Below are 19,743 nucleotides of genomic sequence, written 5' to 3'. Positions count from 1 at the left end.
TTTTCAAGTCAAGAAGCCTGTTTTCAGTTAAAATAAAAACTGCTGTCCAGAAATACATCTGTATATTTATTTTGAGTGAATTTAATTTATATTCTAGAATGTATCATCTCTTTTGAAACAGATTTTTTTTTTTTTTTTTGGAGACCGAATTTCACTCTGTCACCCAGGCTGGAGTGCAGCGGCACGTTCTCAGCTCACTGCAACCTCTGCCTCCTGGGTTCAAGCGATTCTCCTGCTTCAGCCTCCCGAGTAGCTGGGACTACAGGCACGCGTCACCATGCCTGGCTAATTTTTGTATTTTTAGTAGAGACAGGGTTTCACTGTGTTGCCTAGGCTGGTCTCGAACTCCTGACCTCAGGTGATCCGCCTGCCTCAGCCTCCCAAAGTGCTGGGATTACAGGTGTGACTCACCTCCCTGGCCTTGAAGTAGATTTTTAAAAGCTTGCACCTTGTCCATTTACATGTTTAAATACTAAAATAATACTTCAGTTACATCCCAAGTGTTAGCAAAAATTTTTCAGGTGTTTACAAGTACAGGCCCTATTCTACGCACTCTTCATATTGACTTATTTAGTTCTCCTAACAACTCCCTAACCCTACCACAGACACAGACAGAGAAAAGAAAGGGAGTTAGGAAGTTGTCTAGAAACACAAGCCATAGTTTAATAAAAATAAGAGTGGTTTTATTGATTACATACAATTTTAGCTATATTAATATATATTATAAACTTTAAGAATTAGAAATCAGTGACTTTTATTTTTTAACCAAGAATAATCTAAGTTATGGCAGCATGTTCAATGAAAATTATTTAAGTCCGGCACAATTTTTCTATATCTGTTTCTCAGATAATCAGGAACATCATCCAAGCTTTACATTACGATACCATAATGACCCTCAGAACACAAGTTCCATTAAATAGAAATGAAGCAACATGTTTTCTTTTTTAGGAAAGACCCCCCTTTTGTCATATAGACATAACCCTAATAATCTTACTCTACTGTACAAATAACTTTTCACCCACAAGAGCTGCCTCAAGTAACTTTCATTTTGGAAAGCTATCAAGGCATGAGACAGAGTAGCAAAATGCCACTCTCGACTTTGCATCTTGGAGTTTCAATTTTGCTTTAGGATTTAGACCCCAGTTTATAATTAAAACCAAATCATTCCCCCATTATTATACTTATGTAGGAAAGCCTTGCAGTGTCCACTGTTAACACAAAGAGAGAAAATGTCAAATAGTTTGAGCAAGTATTTGGCAGACCACAGACATGAAACAGTGCCGTCGGAAACGAAAACACTTTAGTGTTTTAGAGGTGAAGAGACTGATGGGTGTCATTCAAACTTCTCATCTCCTTCTTCCACATCTTTCAAATTGAGTACTTCCAAAGAACCTTTGCCTTTGGTTTCCTTTTTTATTAGCTCATCAATTTCTCGGAAGCAGCCCGGGTCAATCAGACATACCTGAAACATTTAACGTAGCAGTTTACCATACGAGGATGAGCAACACACAGAATAAACTCAGCTTTAACTTCCTTTGAGGCAAGCACAATGCTTTCCAGATCTCTAATAATACCACAGTTCTATGGTGCAATAGATAAGACAATGGGTAGGGCAGCACACTGGGTTCCAGTTCAGCCTCTGCCCTCCAGTATCCATGTAGCCACCTGTGACAAGGCATTAATCCCTATGTTTAAACACTTACTCTGATTCTTCAGCTGTAAATGGAAGGGACAAACTAGAAAACTCTGATTCTTTTCATACTAAAATTTAGCATTACATTTTATAGCTCAATAAAGTCACCTCCATGTATGAGGGAGAAAAAGCAATGTGAAGACTTATTTAGACACCATGTGTATGTTTATTTATTTTTATTTTTTTTGAGATAGAGTGCAGTGATGTGATCTCAGCTCACTGCAGCCTCCGCCCCTCAGGTTCAAGTGATTCTCCTGCCTCAGCCTCCCAAGAAACTGGGATTACAGGCACCCACCACCACACCTGGCTTATTTTTCGTATTTTTAGTAGAGACAAGGTTTCACCATGTTATCTGCTCGCCTCGGCCTCCCAAAGTGCTGGGATTACAGGCACGAGCCACTGTGCCCGGCCCCATGTGTACAGTTTTGCAAAGATTTCAGAACTTCAAGTATTGTCAGATGGGTTAGTTCACATCTACAGTGGATACTCACATACTCATACACTTCTCTACAGCTCATTTACTTTTAAAAAGAAGCTGCAGACCGGGCGCGGTGGCTCAAGCCTGTAATCCCAGCACTTTGGGAGGCCGAGGCGGGTGGATCACCTGAGGTCGGGAGTTTGAGACCAGCCTGACCAACATGGAGAGACCCCGTCTCTACTAAAAATACAAAATTAGCTGGGCGAAGTGGCACATGCCTGTAATCCCAGCTACTCGGGAGGCTGAGGCAGGAGAATCGCTTGAACCCAGGAGGCAGAGGTTGCAGTGAGCTGAGATCACGCCATTGCACTCTAGCCTGGGCAACAAGAGTGAAACTCACTCTGTCTCAAAAAAAAAAAATAAAGTAAATAAATAAATAAATAAATAAGCTGCAAAGCCTTGAAAACATGAATTTGTAGACAGCTGAATTTACACTGTGTTTGAAGCTGTGGGGTGAGGTCATAAGGACATAATGGTTTTGCTGCTTCTTTAAAATGTTCTGTGTTTAGTGTCATCAGGTTCACACACTTAATATCCTCTGGAAACACCCTCACAGACATACTCCAAATAATGCTTTATCAGGCTTCTAGGGATTCCTTTCCAGTCAAGTTGACACCTAAAATTACATCCACAGTTCCATCGTTTATCAACGTGGCACCCAGACACATCTCTTTAAACCATTTTTAATTTTCAAATAAGACAATAACAAGGTCCTAGCTTTTCCTAACATGATGCAATTAACCAGACGCGACTCTCCTGCTACAACTCAAAGAGTGCTAATCCTTTCGCCAGAATTCAGCTTTCAGAATTTCATCATTCAGGATTCAAAAATTTTTTTTTTTTTTGAGATGGAGTTTCGCTCTTGTTGCCCAGGCTGGAGTGCAATGGTGCAATCTTGGCTCACCGCAACCTCTGCCTCCCAGATTCAAGTGATTCTCCTGCCTCAGCCTCCCAAGTAGCTGGGATTACAGCCATGTGCCACCATGCCTGACTATTTTGTATTTTTAGTAGAGACTGGGTTTCTCCATGTTGGTCAGGCTGGTCTCAAACTCCCGACCTCAGGTGATCCACCTGCCTCAGCCTCCCAAAGTGCTGGGATTACAGGTGTGAGCCACCGTGCCCAGCTAGGATTCAATCTTTTGGAACTGTGATTTTCAAGATGTTAGAAGTTCAGGCTTTGGACTTTAGAAATTTTGATTTTTTTATGATTTCAACATTGGGATTGTGGCATTTGGGATTGTCTTTTAGGATTATGATCAGCACTGCAGTAAAGCACGCAATTGAGCTATCTCTGAAAACTCAATGTAAATTTCCATAGTGTGCTTTGTACTAATTTTTGCAAAATTTTTAAGGTAATTGGAATTATCAATCTTCCACTAAAATAGCAATTTTTAAGTGGCTTATTTTAAATAGTTGCTAAATTTGCTAAAATCATGTATCTAAAACACTATGCATAATATATGACAAAAATAAATGCTGGGAAAAAAATAAAAGGATTTGTGGTAAACAAGGCTGACCGACCTTTAGTCTTAAGAAAATATCTGGCTGGGCGCAGTGGCTCACGCCTGTAATCCCTGCACTTTGGGAGGCCGAGGCAGGTGGATCATGAGGTCAGGAGATCAAGACCATCCTGGCTAACACGGTGAAACCCCGTCTCTACTAAAAAATACGAAAAATTAGCCAGGCTTGGTGGTAGGTGCCTGTAGTCCCAGCTACACGGGAGGCTGAGGCAGGAGAATGGTGTGAACCCAGGAGGCCAAGCTTGCAGTGAGCCGAGATCGCGCCACTGCACTCCAGCCTGGGCGACAGAGCGAGACTCCATCTCAAAAAAAAAAAAAAAAAAAAAAAGAAAAGAAAATATCTGACTGTTTACAACGTCTAAATGTTTGCTACAAATTTATTACTAGAGAATACAATATTTAGGTAACATGAAGCAAAGAAAATATTTGACTCTTACGATTTCTAACTGTTGGCCATAATCTTCACTTTCTATGACCTTGATCAGTGGCTTGAGCTTTTCTTTCAGCTTCTTGCCTTCATTCACTGGAAGGATGAACCGAAGCCTCATGTGAGCACGTTCTATCTTCATTTTCTCTTTTAACTGCTTTATCACTTCCAAAGCCTACCAAGACAAAATCGAGAATGCAATTTCTTCTACTATATTATTTCATAAGATTTTCAAAAACAAAGTAGTTTCCATGTAATTGGATTAGGTAATGGTTTCTTAGGTATAACATTAAGAACATAAGTGACCGTTAAAAAAAAAATAGAAAAATTGGACTTATCAAGAAGAAAAGCTTTTGTGTTTCAAAAAATTATGAAGAAAGTGAAGGCCAGGTGTGGTGGCTCACGCCTGTAATCCCAGCACTTTGGGAGGCCGAGGCGGGTGCATCACAAGGTCAGGAGTTGGAGACCAGCCTGGCCAACATGGTGAAACTCCGTCTCTACTAAAAATACAAAAAAAGAAAAATCAGCTGGGTGTGGTAGCGCACGCCTGTAATCCCAGCTACTCAAGAGGCTGAGGCAGGAGAATTGCTTGAATCCGGGAGGCAGAGTTTGCAATGAGCCGAGATCGCGCCGCTGCACTCTACCCTGGGCGACAGAGTGAGACTCCATCTCAAAAAAAAAAAAAAAAAAAAGGCGGAGCAAAGAACCTGAACAGAGATTTCTCAAAAGAAAACAGACGAGGCACCAATAAGCACATGGAAATATGCTCAAATCATTATTAAGGAAATGCAAATCAAAACCACGACAAGATACCACTAGGATGGCCATCATCAAAAAGGCAGACAATGACAAGTATTACTGAGAATGTGGAGAAACTGAACTCTTAAACACTGATGGTGGTAATGTAAAATGGTGCAGCTGTTTTAGAAATAGGTTTGGTAGTCCCCAGGTATACAGAAATGAAAACATATGTCTACACAAAGACATACAAGAAATTTTATAGCAGCATTGCTCATCATACCTCAAAAGTGAAAGCAACCCAATGTCTATCAACTGATAAATGAATGAACAAAATGTGTTTTTTTCCGTACAGTGGGCTATTATTCCGGCATAAAGAAATGACATGCTGATGCAGGTTACAACATGTATGAACCATGAAAAGGCCATATATTGTATGATTCCATTTATATGAAATGTCCAGAATTGACAAGTCCATAACGAGAGGAGATTAGTGGTTGGGAGGGGCCTGCGGGGGGAAAATGGGGGATGGCTACTAATGGACACTGACTTTCTTTTTGTGGTGATGAAAATGTTCTCAACCAGGTAGCAGGGAAGGTTCCCAAACTTTGTTAATATACCACTTAAAGTGTACACACTTTATGAGTGTGAAATTTATGGTATGTGAATTATATATAAGTTAAAAAATTCAAAAAGAGGTGTTAAAATGACCCTTTAAAAACTCAAGTTTTGTCTTTAAAAGTTTGATTTGGATAGGAAGAAGAAAGTCCTATACACATATTTGTGTTTACTTGGAAAAAAAAATTACCTATCTTTACAACTCTGTCCTTTTCCTCCATCTCTTCCACAAATCTTCTACCCACTTGCTTCCATGCAGACCCATTTTTTTAAATTTAATTTTTTATATTAAAAAAATTAGAGGTAGGGTACGGTAGCTGACGCCTGTAATCCCAGCACTTTGGGAGGCCAAGGCGGACGGATCACCTGAGGTCAGGAGTTCAAGACTAGCCTGGCCAACATGGTGAAACCTCAACTCTACTAAAAATACAAAATTAGCTGAGTATGATGGCGCGTGCCTATAATCTCAGCTACTCGGGAGGCTGAGGCAGGAGACTTGCTTGAACGCGGGAGGTGGAGATTGTAGTGAGCCGAGATCGTGCCACTGCACTCCAGCCTGGGCAACAGAGTGCAACTCTGTTTCAAAAAAATAAAAAAATTAAAAAAAAAAAATTTAGAGATGGGCGTCCCTATGTTTCCCAGGCTGTTTCCAGGCCTCAAGCAATCCTCCCATCTTGGCTCCCAAAGTGCTAGGATTACGGGCATGAACCATTATGCGTGGCCCCAGACCCATTATTTTAATGATTTCTTCAGAGAAAACTGATTTCCATGGCTATATTTTGATGACATGAGAAACCACTCACCTGCTGTTTTGTACTCTTGTTGGTTTTCACCGAATAGTGGATGTCCTTCATGGCTCTCTCGATAAGGATCACGGTGTATGGTCTCTTTGTTTCAGGATTCACACATTTGTCTGCCACAATAGTTGCAATGTCCCTAAACATCTGCTCCAGTTGTGTATGTCTTTCTTTATCTGATACTTGAACTTCTCCTTTAGTCAAAATCTAAAAAAATGCCAACACATTTAAGAAATCACTATCTTTCTCTATCACACACTATTTATTAACTAACCATAAAAAATGAGTAACTGGAGAGAAAATTAAATTTCATCCTCTCCAGCTATTAATATGTAAGTAATGGTTTGAGCTTTGCCCAAAAGATGCAAGAATCTTTTGGCTGGGCACAGTGGCTCACATCTGTAATCCCAGCACTTTGGGTGGCTAAGGCGGGCATATCACCCGAGGTCAGGAGTTTGAGACCAACCTGGCCAACATGGTGAAACCCCATCTCTACTAAAAATCCAAAAATTAGACGGGCAGGGTGGTGGGCACCTGTAATCCCAGCTACCCTGGAAGCTGAGGCAAGAGAATCGCTTGAACCCAGGAGGCAGAGGTTGCAGTGAGCTGAGTGCAGTTAAGTGCAGTGCACTCCAGCCTGGGCAACAGAGCAAGACTCTGTCCTCCCCAAAAAAAAAGGGTCTGAAAGATGAAATACTTGAAAACAAATTCAGTTTTCAGGTATACCACATTCTATAAATGAGGTAATTTATAGAAAAATGAGGTAATTTAGTAGAAAATCTGATTTCAGGAGGTTTTGGCCAAAAAAAACCAAAAAACAAACAAAACCACCAAGTTCTTTATTATTAGAAGTGACACTGTGCAGTTCACATTATTGCTTGGTTAGTCTTTCCTCCAGAAAAATAGCCTTTAATGTTTAATATATCTACAAATACGTTATAAATAGCTATGCTGCAGCTGTTACCCACCTGCTTACAGATTTCAGTTTGGTCATCTGTTCCAAACGCACTGATGAGATCTTCCTTCTTGGCAACCTGACCTTTAGAAACATTTACAAACACTGAGTGGGTCTGCAGAACTTCATCAAGGTCTTTTTCCCTTGTGAGGGCAGGAGAGAAAGTCCTATGTGAATATACTTGAAACTTGGACATGCATTTACAGTTAAATACGAGATGGCAACAACATGAACGGCAAGACACAACAAATCTCCTTGATGACCTTTAGTGTCGAGGGCAGTTTTCTTTTTCTTACCCCCCCACCCCCGCCCCTAGATGGAATTTCACTGTTTTTGCCCAGGCTGGAGTGCAATGGCACGATCTCGGCTCCCTGCAACCTCCGCCTCCCGGGTTCAAGTGATTCTCCTGCCTCAGCCTCCTGAGTAGCTGGGATTACAGGCATGCGCCACCACACTCGGCTAATTTTGTATTTTTAGTAGAGATGGGGTTTCATGTTGCAGGCTGGCCTCGAACTCCTGGCTTCAAGTGATCTGCCCGCATCGGCCTGAGGGAATATTTTCAAAACTCAGAACCGTATTTGCCTTACCATTTGCTCACTGGAGAAAAATGTCATGGGAGGACGTAAGAAACACAAGGGTGGGGTGGGGCAGGGCGGGGTGGGGTGCAGACAGCTGCTGCCACGGAATGCCAGTCCCTAGATGGCAGCAGTGAAGACACTACGCACTTTAAACTGCTAGGGCTACTGAGATCTATGACACCAGATGTACCCACAACTCGGAAGACTAGGTTCTCAGCCATCATTATTCTAGGAAAAGGACCACAATTATGAGATTTCTTGGCTGCAGCTTTTATGACACCAACAAAACAAAACCCCAAACCAACAACCCAATCCGAACCAACCAAATAAAGAAGAAACCCTTGGCTTAGGCGCCAAGCTCGGACAGTGACGTCTCATGCTTACAGCAGGAATGTTCCATTTCCTCCCCGGCCAACACCCCAGCCTGGCCCATTCACTCGACTTGGGCAGAGACAGGCCGCCTCGGAGGTGACGGCTCAGGCCCAGGCCCAGACCCGAGGGAGGGGGCTACTCACACGCCGCTCCGCCAGCCGACGACCTTGTTTTTGTAGCAGGCGATTTCGAAGCGCTTCCCGGCGCGCTTCATCCGTACCACGGCCACATTGGTTAGGCGGATCTGGTTGGTGGGGGTGAAGATCGACATCACGGCTGTTCAAAGACCTAGGAGCCGGCGAACCAGGGCTGACCCGCACCGCCCAGCCTAAAGGCCACCAGTGCCTCGCGGTAACGACCGAGCGGCGCGCGGCACTGACCCAACCGCAAGCGCGCGGCGCCGCGACTCACTAGCTTCAGGCAGCCGCCACAGTGCGTCTGCCAGCCTTACTGCGCAGGCGTCAGGTGCGGCAGAAGCCGGGAGGGGAAAAGTGAGCGACGACGCCTGCGCATTGTGGCTTTTTACGCCATCTTTCCACGCCCAAAAAGGGAGGTGCTTTTCCTTGGCGTAATTTACTTTCGCCAATGAGCTGAGAGCTCTGACAGGATCCTCGCGGATGTTTAGTGACCGGGTTGAAACACAGCGTTGGCACCACCTCGTTCCGCGGAATTCAAGGTCCAGACCCACTTTATAATAGAAATATTTTTAATAATAGAATTATTTTATAATAAATATTTTTATTTATTCACCTTATTATAATAGAAATATTTTAATATAAAATGTAGACAAGAAAGTGTAATGAACCTTCCCATCACCCCGCTATCAACATTTTGCCATCCTTGTTTTATTCCTCTTTTTTCATTTTTTTTGTTGCTTTTTTATTTACACTTTTTTTTAAAAGTCAGTCTCACTCTGTCACCCAGGCTGGAGTGCAGTGGCAGGATCATGGCCCCACTGCAGCTTCGACTTCCTGGGCTCGAGCGATCTTCCAGCGTTAGCTTCCCAAGTAGCTGGGACTACAGGTGTGAGCGGCTACGCCAAGCTAATTTAATTAAATAAATAATTTAAAAAAAATGTACAGACGAGGTCTCACTATATTGCTTAGGCTGGTCTCGAACTCCTGGGCTCAAGCGATCCTCCCGCTTCGGCTTCCCAAAGTGCTGGGATTACAGGTTTGAGTCACAGCGCCCGGCCGGTTGGGGGTATTTTAAAGAAACCATCATATGGTTTCAGCATTAAATACTTCAGCCTATAGTCCTTAACAGATACACGCGACGAGATCAACTACAATTCCTTAATATCATCTAATAGCGAGTCCATCCTCGGGTTTCCCAAAAATAATGCCTTTCTACAGTCGGTTTATTCCAATTAAGATCCAAACGGCCTACTTAGCATTTCCCCCGTTCCCCACTCCTTTTCTCTTTTAATTTTCCCATGCCAATCATTTCTCTCTGGACCCGCCTTTTCCCAGTCTGAGCCAATCCAAACGGAGGCGGAAGCGCTCCGGCTTCATCGCCCGGAACTCTGGGCGGTGCTTATTTCTTGACACGCCCCCTTTCCCCTCTGAGCCAATCGGAGCAGGGCCGAGAGCGCACCGGGCACCGGCTTCCTTTCCCAGAGCTCTGGGCTTTCCTCTGGGCCCACCTCTTCGTCCTCTGAACCAATCAGGACCGGTCTGCCAGTGTCATGGCTGCCCACAGCTCTGCAGGCACTTGGTACGCCACTAACGCGGCGTGGTAGCTCGGTGCGTCTCGCCGTACCAATGCTAACCATCGGGCTATCGAGGTCTGAGATCCTAGTCTCCTGTCGGCTCTGAGGAGGATGGGTAAGGGCACCCGGCGGGCAAGGACCCTGGGGCGGCAGGGGAGGTAAACGTTTTACTGAGACCCTCTCCTGGCGGAGTGGCGTCCTCGGTCCCCTTCCTTCGGAGACTGTTGCACTTGACAGCACCGGATAGCCGCCGCTGAGAGCAAGGAGGACTGATCCTTACTTTTGACCGGACTTTTGCCTTTTGAGGCTACGGGGTTAGACAGAAAACTACTCCTCCCACTTTACCCACGTGTGTTGGGACTTTTGCACCTGTAAAGCCTGAATTTCAGGCTTCGACTTTTGAAATTGCTCCCAGGTTGAACGTTTGAAGCCAGGTCCCTGCATATCTCTCTTAAAAAAAAAATGAGGCGTAAGGTCAGTTACTTGAGAATCTTTTACAAGTTTAACTGTGAGTCTTTGAAAGTACGATTAGTAAAAAGAGTACTTTTACTACTTAAGCTTTTTTTTTATGGAGCAAGCACAACAAAACAAAATTAACTTAATTTCACATGAAGTATTTTTACTTTATGTTCCCTTCTGTTGCTTCTAAATGCTCATTTCGAAGTGAAGATACAATTTTATATTGTTTTTTCTTTGAGTTAGTGTTAACAGTATGATAATTTTATTACGTTACTACATAGTGTTATTTTTATTACAGTTGATTTTTTTCCCCCCGAGATGGAGACTTGCTCTGTCGCCCAGGCTGGAGTGCGGTGGCGCGATCTTGGCTCACTGCAACCTGTGCCTCCCAGGTTCAAGCAGTTCTCCTGCCTCAGCCTCCCGAGTAGCTGGGATTACAGGCTCGTGCCACCACGCCCGGCTAATTTTTGTATTTTTAGTAGAGGTGGGGTTTCACCATGTTGGCCAGGCTTGTCTCGAACTCCTGACCTCAGGTGATCTGCCCGCCTCAGCCACCCAAAGTGCTGGTATTACAGGCATGAGCCACCGCGCCCGGCCAACAGTTGATTTTTAAATTAGATTTCTTACCTGGGTTGTTGAATGTAAGGTTGGTTTTATTTTCTTCTTAAAATCGGGATGGATATCTTTGTATATGTAGCTTTAAATGAAATTATCTGTGTGTGTCATTTTAAATTTAGATCCTTCTATGGATACATGGGACCTCTCCTCACCTTTAATATCATTATGGATAAACAGGTTTTACATTTATTTGGGCTTTGCTGTTAGCATTAGCCTTTGGATTTGTGTCCAGATTGTCATCAAGACGCAGGTAAGTGGAGTTATTTTTTTTTAATAGAGTATTTAGGCATCAGATTTTATAGAGGATTTAAACACTAAAAGGAACCTTTAATTACTTTTGTGTTTGGTCTTTAGACATTTTAATGAAATGCCTAAAATAAATTTCTTCTAAGTTTTTGGAGACTAAGTTATCTTGGATTAAGTTATTTACTTTTTCTTTGATAGCTGTGTCTGATTTTTAAGATACAGGAAGATTTTCGTAATGAAAAGTGAACCTTTTATATGAAAAACAAATTTGTTTTATACCTTTAAGGGTCAGTAGTCCTCTCTTTCCTTTCCATTAATTAAGGATCAGAAAATAAGTTCCTACTATTATTCTACTAAAATACCTTATAAGATAAAAGTATGTAAAGTTTTTTCTTGGAGGGAATGGAAATCATGAGCCTTAAAAATGTGGGTCCTGCCTATTAAAGGAACTTATTATACCAAGGGGCTAATATTTGAGGAATACAACCAGAAAGATTAAGAGAAAAATACAGTGTGTCAGATTAAGAGAAAAATAAAGTGTGTCAGTATCTGTGCTAATTTTCATCCCTGCTGAAGTTGGGAAATGATTTAGACTTGATGGATTTTGTGTAATTATTTGTCTTCAAGGGCAGGAACTTACAGGAAAAATCTGTTCCAAAAGCAGCTCAGGATTTGATGACAAATGGTTATGTCTCCCTTCAAGAGAAAGACGTCTTTGTCTCTGGAGTGAAGATTTTTTATGGTTCTCAGACTGGAACAGCAAAGGTAAGAACTTTATATGATGCTTTTCCTTTGGTTTCCTGACATTTTAAGAAAATCCCTTTAGCAGTGAACTTTAGCAGTGAACTGTCCTTTAGCAGTGAACTGAATTGGTCATCTAACCTTCTTTATTCTTTCTCCCAGCCTTTTCCCCTCAAATATTTTTCCTTTCTGCAATGGTAGGCGGGTTTCATCTCCTGTGCCCAGTTAGAGCTGATTGGTGGTGTCTGGTGGTCACTGTCTTGAGGGGGCCTTTGTTCTAAAGCTTGCTTCTGTCTCAGCAGGCTAGACAAAGTTGTGAGTCTATTATTGATGCCCATGGGTATGGAAGTAGGGAATAGGGAAAAAAGGATGGCACCAATAGTTCCAATATGGGCCTGACTTTCACATCACACATCTATGTTTATTTTTTATTTTGTTTTTTGAGACATCTCACTCTGTCACCCAGGCTGGAGTGCAGTGGCATGATCTCGGCTCACTGCAACCTCCACCTCCACCTCAAGCGATTCTCCTGCCTCAGCTTCCCGAGTAGCTGGGATTATAGGTGCCTGCTACCACACCTGGCTAATTTCTGTATTTTTAGTAGAGATGGGGGTTTCGCCATGTTGGCTAGGCTGCTCTCAAACTCCTGGGCTCAGGTGATCCACCTGCCTTGGCCTCCCAAAGTGCTGGGATTACAGGCGTGAGCCACTGCACCTGGCCTCACGTCACACATCTATGTAATGAAACTTGTTTTGATTTCTAATAGTGCTGAAAGTGTTAAAGGTAGACACTAAAGTAGATACAGCCGATATCTAGTTGAAAAATGGTTCCTATTCTCTCTCTTTTTTGGCGGGGAACAGTGTCTGGCTGTGGTGCCATCTAAGCTTCAGTTGCTTATCTGTGAAATGGTAAATTGCAGATGGTAATAATATGGTTATCTCAGGGTCACTGTGAGGATTTAGTGAGATTATCTGGTATGTACTTTGATTTCTCCTTTTTTCTTTTTTTTTTTTTGGAGACAGGGTCTCGCTCTGTTGCCCAGGCTGGAGTGCAGTTGTGCCGTCTTCGCTCACTGCAACCTCTGCCTCTCGGGCTCAAGGCATCCTCCCACCTCAGCCTCCTGAGTATCTGGGACTATAGGTGCATGCCACCATACCCGGCTAATTTTTGTATTTTTTGTAGAGATGGGGTTTTGCCATGTTGCCCAGGCTGGTCTTAAACTCTTGGGCTCAAGCAATCTGCCCACCTCGGCCTCCTAAAGTATTGGGATTACAGTCGTGAGCCACCGTGCCCAGCCCCATTCTCTAATTATATCTAGATGCTACCTGTTTCTGTGTTACAAGGTCACAGCTATTTAAAAAAATTTTTATTTTATTTTTGAGATGGTGTCTCACTCTGTCCCCCAGCCTGGAGTGCAGTGGTGTGATCTCGGCTCACCACAACCTCTGCCTGCTGGGTTCGAGCAATTCTTCTGCCTCAGCCTCCCTGGTAGCTGGGATTGACAGGTGCCTGCCATCACACCTGGTTAATTTTTGTATTTTTAGTAGAGACGAGGTTTCACCATATTGGCCAGGCTGCTCTCGAACTCCTGACCTCAGATGAGCCACCCACCTCAGCCTCCTAAAGTGCTGGGATTACAGGCGTGAAGCACCGCTCCCAGCCAAAAAATTTATTTATTTTTTTTGTAGAGACAAGATCTTGCAATCTTGTCCAGGCTGGTCTTGAATTCCTGGCTTCAAGATATTCACCCACCTTGGCCCTCAAAGTGCTGAGATTATAGGCATGAGCCACCAGGCCTAGCCAGGTTACAGCTAGTTAGTGCTTTCTAGGAAAAGATTTTAAGGAAGGCTAGCATGAAAATAAATTAGAGGAAAAATCAAGGTCTGTTATTTTTGTGGACTACTTCAGAGGGTTCTACTGCCCTCTTGTGGCAGTTGTGCAGAATAGTATTTCTTAGGTTTTCACTACTTGAGCGCAGATACTTTGCTTCGTTTTACAGTCGAAGGTCACTTGTTAAGTTAAACCTTAAGCAATGGAGGTGGGAAACCTGAAAAAAAGCAAAAAGGTGTCTGAGCAGCCAAAGCAAAGTCGTTTTAATGTTACTCATAAAAAACCTTATTCAGAGCCTCTTTATGCATCTTTTTACCTTTTTTAAAAAAATGATCAAAAAGATCAAATGAATACTTGCAGATGGTAACAAATCCAGGTGTACAGAAAGTTCATAATGAAACGTACTCTCCAGAAACCTTTTAACTCTTTCTATTTGTAGTTCCTCTGATGCTTATGCTGTGTTTCTAGATTTATCAACATTACACAAAAGTTATTGACTCTTTGTATTAATTAGTTTATATAAACAGCCCTCAAGTCTCAGTGGCTTAATGTTGCTATCCATGTCATAGTTGATTTTGGGGTCGATAGCCATCTTCCATGTTAAAGCTGCGCCATCTGAATTTATTTTTATTTATTTTATTTATTTATTTTTTATTTATTTATTTTTTTGAGATGGAGTCTCGCTCTGTCGCCAGGCTGGAGTGCAGTGGCGCGATCTCGGCTCACTGCAACCTCTGCTTCCCGGGTTCAAGCGATTCTTCTGCCTCAGCCTCCTGAGTAGCTGGGACTATAGGCGCCCACCACTACGCCCAGCTAGTTTTTGTATTTTTAGTAGAGATGGGGTTTCACCATGGTGGTCAGACTGGTCTCGAACTCCTGACTTCGTGATCTGCCCGCCTTGGCCTCCCAAAGTGTTGGGATTACAGGCGTGAGCCACCGCGCCCGGCCTTTATTTTTATTTTTTAAGAGACAAGGTCTTGGCCCAGCGTGGTGGCTCACGCCTGTAATCTCAGCACTTTGGGAGGCCGAGGTGGGCAGACCACTTGAGGCCAGGAGTTCGAGACCAGCCTTGGCAACAAAGCAAAACCCCATTTCTACTAAAAATACAAAAAATTAGCTGGGCGTGGTGGTGCATGCCTGTAATTCCAGCTACTTGGGAGGCTGAGGCAGTAGAATTGCTTGAATCTGGGAGGTGGAGGTTGCAGTGAGCCTAGATTGCACCACTGCATTCCAGCCTGGGCGGCAGAGTGAGAACCTGTCTCAAACAAAAAAAAAAAAAGGAAAGAAGAAAAAAAGAGATAGGGTCTTGCTCTGTCACCCAAGCTGGAGTGCAGTGGCATGATTTTAGTTCACTGCAGCCTCGACCTCTTGGGCTTCAGCGATTCTCCTGCCTCACCCTCCTGGGTAGATGGGAATATGGGCTTGTGCCACCATGCTGGGCTAATTAAAAAAATTTTTTTTGTAGAGATAGGGTCTCCTTATGTTGCTTGCCCAGGCTGGTCTTGACTCCTGGCCTCAAGCGATCCTTCTGTCTAGGATTACAGGCATGAACCACCATGCCCAGCCCATCTCAATATTGGGCTAGGATTACAGGATAGGATTACAGGTGTGAGCCACTGTGCCCAGCCCATCTCAGTATTTCTTCATTCTGCTGTTGGATTTGATTGATTCGTATTTGGTCGTGTATAGAAGACTATTAAAAACTTTTGCCTCAGAAGGCGTAGCTTCATTGTCTTCCAGCAGGTTAGTATTGCTAATGAGAAGGCGAATTTGTAGATGACTTGATTATTTTGTTTCTGGAAGATTTTCAGATCATTTCTTTGTCCTTGATTTCTGGAAATTTTATGGAAAGGTGACTGTTTGGATCTTTTTCAGCTATTGTTCTGGATACTTGAATTTTTTTGTTTTGACGATTTGTATGCATTTTGACGATTTGTGTGCATTAGTTCTGTTAATATTTCTTGGATGAATTTTTTTTCCCATTTCATTTCTTTTTTTCTGGGATTCCTGTGGGATGTTCTACCTTTTGGATGGTCTTCTGTGTCTCAGATCTTTTCTCTTAAATTTTTGTAACTTTTTCTTTTTCTTCTTCTTCTTCTTTTTTTTTTTTTGAGACAGGGTCTTACTCTGTCACCCAGGCTGGAGTGCAGTGGCGTAATCATGGTGAGTACAGTCTCAACCTCCTGGGCTCAAGTGATCCTCTTACTTCAGCCTCCTGAGTATATGGGACTACAAGTGTATGCCATGATGCCCCACTAATTTTTTTTTGTGTGTGTGAGACGGAGTCTGGCTCTGTCGCCCAGGCTAGAGTGCAGTGGCGCGATCTTGGCTCACTGCAAGCTCCGCCTCTCAGATTCACGCCATTCTCCTGCCTCAGCCTCCCGAGTAGCTGGGACTACAGGCACCCGCAAACACACCCGGCTAATTTTTGTATTTTTAGTAGAGACGGGGTTTCACTGTGTTAGCCAGGATGGTCTCGATCTCCTGACCTTGTAATTTGCCTGCCTCGGCCTCCCAAAGTGCTGGGATTACAGGTGTGAGCCATTGCGCCCGGCTAAATTTTTTTTTTTTTTAATTTTTGTAGAAATGAGGTCTCGACATGTTTCCCAGGACTGTTTTTTAAATTTTTTTTTTTTTTTTTGAGTTGGAGTCTCACTCTGTCACTCAGGCTGGAGTGCAATGGCACGATCTCAGCTCACTGCAACCTCCGCCTCCCAGGTTCAAGCAATTCTCCTGCCTCAGCCTCCCGAGTAGCTGGGATTACTGGCATGAGCCACCATGCCTGGCTAATTTTTGTATTTTTAGTAGAGACAGGATTTCACCATGTTAGTCAGGCTGATCTCGAACTCTTGACCTCAGGTGATCTGCCTCTCAGGCCTGTTTGTAATTCCTGGGCTCAAGTGATCTGCCTGCCTCAGCCTCCCAAAGTGCTGTGATTACAGGCATGAGCCACTATGCCTGGCTGTAACTTTATCTTTTATCCTAGGTTCTCAGATTTTCATTCTAAACCTATTTTTCTTTTTTCTGTTTTTTTGAGACGGAGTTTCTCACTCTGTTGCCCAGGCTGGAATGCAGTGGCGCGATCTCAGTTCACTGCAACTTCCGTCTCCTGGGTTCAAGTGATTCTCCTGCCTCAGCCTCCCAAGTAGCTGGAATTACAGGCACCCACCACCACTCCTGGCTAATTTTTTGTGTTTTTAGTAGAGTGGGGGTTTCATGTTGGCCAGGCTGGTCTCGAGCTCCTGACCTCAGGTCATCTGCCCGCCTCAGTCTCCGAAAGTACTGTGATTACAGGCATGAGCCACTGTGCCTGGCCATAACTTTATCTTTTTATCCTGGGTTCTCAGATTTCCATTCTTTTTTTTTTTTTTTTTTATTTGAGATGGAGTCTCACTCTGTCGCCCAGGCTGGAGTGCAGTGGCACGATCTCGGCTCACTGCAAGCTCTGCCTCCTGGGTTCACGCCATTCTTCTGCCTCAGCCTCCTGAGTAGCTGGGACTACAGGTGCCTTCCACCATGCCCAGCTATTTTTTTTGTACTTTTAGTGGAGATGGGGTTTCACTGTGTTAGCCAGGATGGTCTCGATCTCCTGACCTCGTGATCCGCTCGCCTCGACCTCCGAAAGTGCTGGGATTACAGGCGTGAGCCACCGCACCCAGCCTCAGATTTCCATTCTAAACCTTCTTTTAAATGTTTTATTTCAGCTATTTTATATATATATATATATATATATTTTTTTTTTTTGAGACGGAATCTTGCTCTGTCGCCCAGGCTGGAGTACAGTGGTGCGATCTCTGCGCGCTGCAACCTCCGCCTGCCCGGTTCAAGCGATTCTCCTGCCTCAGCCTCCTGAGTAGTTGAGACTATAGGCGCCCACCACCAGGCCCGGCCAATTTTTGTATTTTTAGTAGAGATGGGGTTTCATCATATTGGCCAGGCTGGTCTCGAACTCCTGACTGTGTGATCCACTCACCTCGGCCTCCCAAAGTGCTGGGATTACAGGCGTGAGCGACTGCGCCTGGCCTCCTCAGCTATTATAAAGTTTTTTTTTTTGAGATGGAGTCTCGCTCTGTCGCCCAGGCTGGAGGGCAGTGGCACGATCTCGGCTCACTGCAAGCTCTGCCTCCCGGGCTCATGCCATTCTCCTGCCTCAGCCTCCAGAGTAGCTGGGACTACAGGTGCCTGCCACCACGTCCGGCTAATTTTTTGTATTTTCAGTAGAGACGGGGTTTCACCGTGTTAGCCAGGATGGTCTCGATCTCTTGACCTCATGATCCACCCTCCTTGGCCTCCCAAAGTGCTGGGATTACAGGCGTGAGCCACCGTGCCTGGCCAGCTATTATATTTTTTATTGCAAAAATACTTTTGCTTTTTGTTCAGTTTTTGTGGTTTCTTGTCCAAATTTAAGAATGTTGCTACTTGAATTTCTTTTTCTCTTCCTGATATATTTGCTTTCTAAGTTTTTTTGCTGCTGCTGTTTCTCTTACCTGCTGCTGCTTCTCCTCATGTTCTTGGCAATATGTGATTTTCTTTTCTTTCTTTCTTTTTTTTTTTCTTTGAGACAAAATTTTGCTCTTCTTGCCCAGGCTGGAGTGCAATGGCACAATCTTGGGTCATTGCAACCTCTGCCTCCTGGGTTCAGGTTATTCTCCTGCCTCAGCCTCCGAAGTAGCTGGGATTACAGGCGCTCGCCACCATGCCTGGCTTATTTTGTAATTTTACTAAAGATGGGGTTTCACCATGTTAGTCAGGATGGTCTCAAACTCCTGACCTCAAGTGATCCATGCTCCTCGGCCTCCATAAGTGTTGAGATTACAGGTGTGAGCCCCTGCGCCCGCCCCGATCTGTGTTTTCTGTTCATAGCTAGGACAGAATGATGGGGTAGCTGGTGTGTAGTTCTTCTTATTTTGTGAACAGCCTTGACCTGTGGCCTTGACCTCCTGGGCTCAAGTGATCCTCCCACCTCAGCCTCCCTAGTAGCTGGGATTACAGGTGTATGCCACCATGCCTGGCTACTTTTTAAACATTTTTTTTTGTAGAAATGGTGTCTCGCCATGCTTCCCAGGCTGAGGATATAGTTTTCTCTAATTGTAATTTCTTAAGGAATGCTTTGTGCTCCCTGGGTCAGGGCATGCCATGTTATTTTTTGGCCCCACACTCCCCTCTACCACTGCAATTTTGTATATTATTATTATTATTTTGAGACGGAGTTTCACTCTTGTTGCCAGGCTGAAGTGCAATGGTGTGATCTTGGCTCACCGCAACCTCCGCCTCTCAGTTACAAGCGATTCTCCTGCCTCAGCCTCCTGATTAGCTGGGATTACAGGCATGTGCCACCGTGCCCAGCTAATTTTTTGTATTTTTAGTAGAGACGAGGTTTCTCCATGTTGATCAGGCTGGTCTTGAACTCCTGACCTCAGGTGATCCGCCTGCCTTGGTCTCCCAAAGTCCTGGGATTACAGGTGTGAGCCACCGCACCCAGCCTTGTACTTTATTTTATAGTAAAACTTTTTCAATGTGTTGTCTGTGCTTGTTATCACCAAGTTCTCTACTCCTGTATTTCTGGAACCACGCCAGTGAGACTTGCATTCCCATACATGCCCCACTGAGTTCTGCGTTGCTAATTGATTCTCAGTCTTTGTCTTTTTTTTTTTTAATTTTATTATTATTATACTTTTAAGTTTTAGTGTACATGTGCACAATGTGCAGGTTAGTTACATATGTATACATGTGCCATGCTGGTGTGCTGCACCCATTAACTCATCATTCACATTAGGTATATCTCCTAATGCTATCCCTCCCCCCTCCCCCAACCCCACAACCGTCCCCAGAGTGTGGTGTTCCCCTTCCTGTGTCCATGTGTTCTCATTGTTCAATTCCCACCTGTGAGTGAGAACATGTGGTGTTTGGTTTTTTGTCCTTGCGATAGTTTACTGAGAATGATGATTTCCAATTTCATCCA

At 43.8% G+C, this 19,743-nt stretch overlaps 2 protein-coding genes across 10 annotated transcripts in view; one reads left to right on the top strand and one right to left on the bottom strand.

The window, feature by feature from the left end:
- Positions 1-661: 661 nt before the first annotated feature.
- On the bottom strand, positions 662-9,597 carry SBDS (SBDS ribosome maturation factor). Of its 2 annotated transcripts, XM_063725498.1 has the most exons (6): positions 9,271-9,597; positions 8,320-8,863; positions 7,240-7,369; positions 6,278-6,478; positions 4,129-4,293; positions 662-1,462 (listed from the first exon to the last, which is right to left on the bottom strand). In XM_063725498.1, the coding sequence occupies exons 2-6, from the start codon at positions 8,445-8,447 to the stop codon at positions 1,334-1,336; spliced, it is 753 nt and encodes a 250-aa protein (XP_063581568.1). In that variant the 5' UTR covers positions 8,448-8,863; positions 9,271-9,597; the 3' UTR covers positions 662-1,333.
- A 228-nt stretch (positions 9,598-9,825) lies between these two features.
- TYW1 (tRNA-yW synthesizing protein 1 homolog (S. cerevisiae)) overlaps positions 9,826-19,743 on the top strand; it is a 268,838-nt gene continuing 258,920 nt past the window's right edge. For 6 of the 8 annotated variants that reach the window (XR_008526802.2, XR_010140624.1, XR_010140625.1 and 3 more), the window contains exons 1-3: positions 9,827-10,002; positions 11,084-11,214; positions 11,838-11,975. Coding sequence is in view for 5 of the 8 variants with exons in the window: in XM_054558831.2 (XP_054414806.1) it covers positions 9,999-10,002; positions 11,084-11,214; positions 11,838-11,975 (273 nt within the window). In the remaining 3 variants the exon portion in view is untranslated. 8 annotated transcript variants of the gene reach the window in all.

Source organism: Pongo abelii, chromosome 6 (assembly GCF_028885655.2).
Source record: "Pongo abelii isolate AG06213 chromosome 6, NHGRI_mPonAbe1-v2.0_pri, whole genome shotgun sequence".
Classification (NCBI taxonomy): domain Eukaryota; kingdom Metazoa; phylum Chordata; class Mammalia; order Primates; family Hominidae; genus Pongo; species Pongo abelii.
The sequence above is the reverse complement of the archived record's forward strand: the minus strand, read 5'-3'. Positions and strand labels throughout refer to the sequence as shown.

What these genes read in the sequence shown, in the direction of transcription:
- SBDS (XM_063725498.1), bottom strand. Translation starts at nt 8,447, where the DNA reads ATGTCGATCTTCACCCCCACCAACCAGATCCGCCTAACCAATGTGGCC. An exon ending in ACAAGAGTACAAAACAGCAG is followed by an intron (nt 4,294 to 6,277) that starts GTGAGTGGTTTC and finishes TTGTCTTGGTAG; the next exon opens with GCTTTGGAAGTGATAAAGCA. An exon ending in ATGGCCAACAGTTAGAAATC is followed by an intron (nt 1,463 to 4,128) that starts GTAAGAGTCAAA and finishes TAAATGTTTCAG; the next exon opens with GTATGTCTGATTGACCCGGG.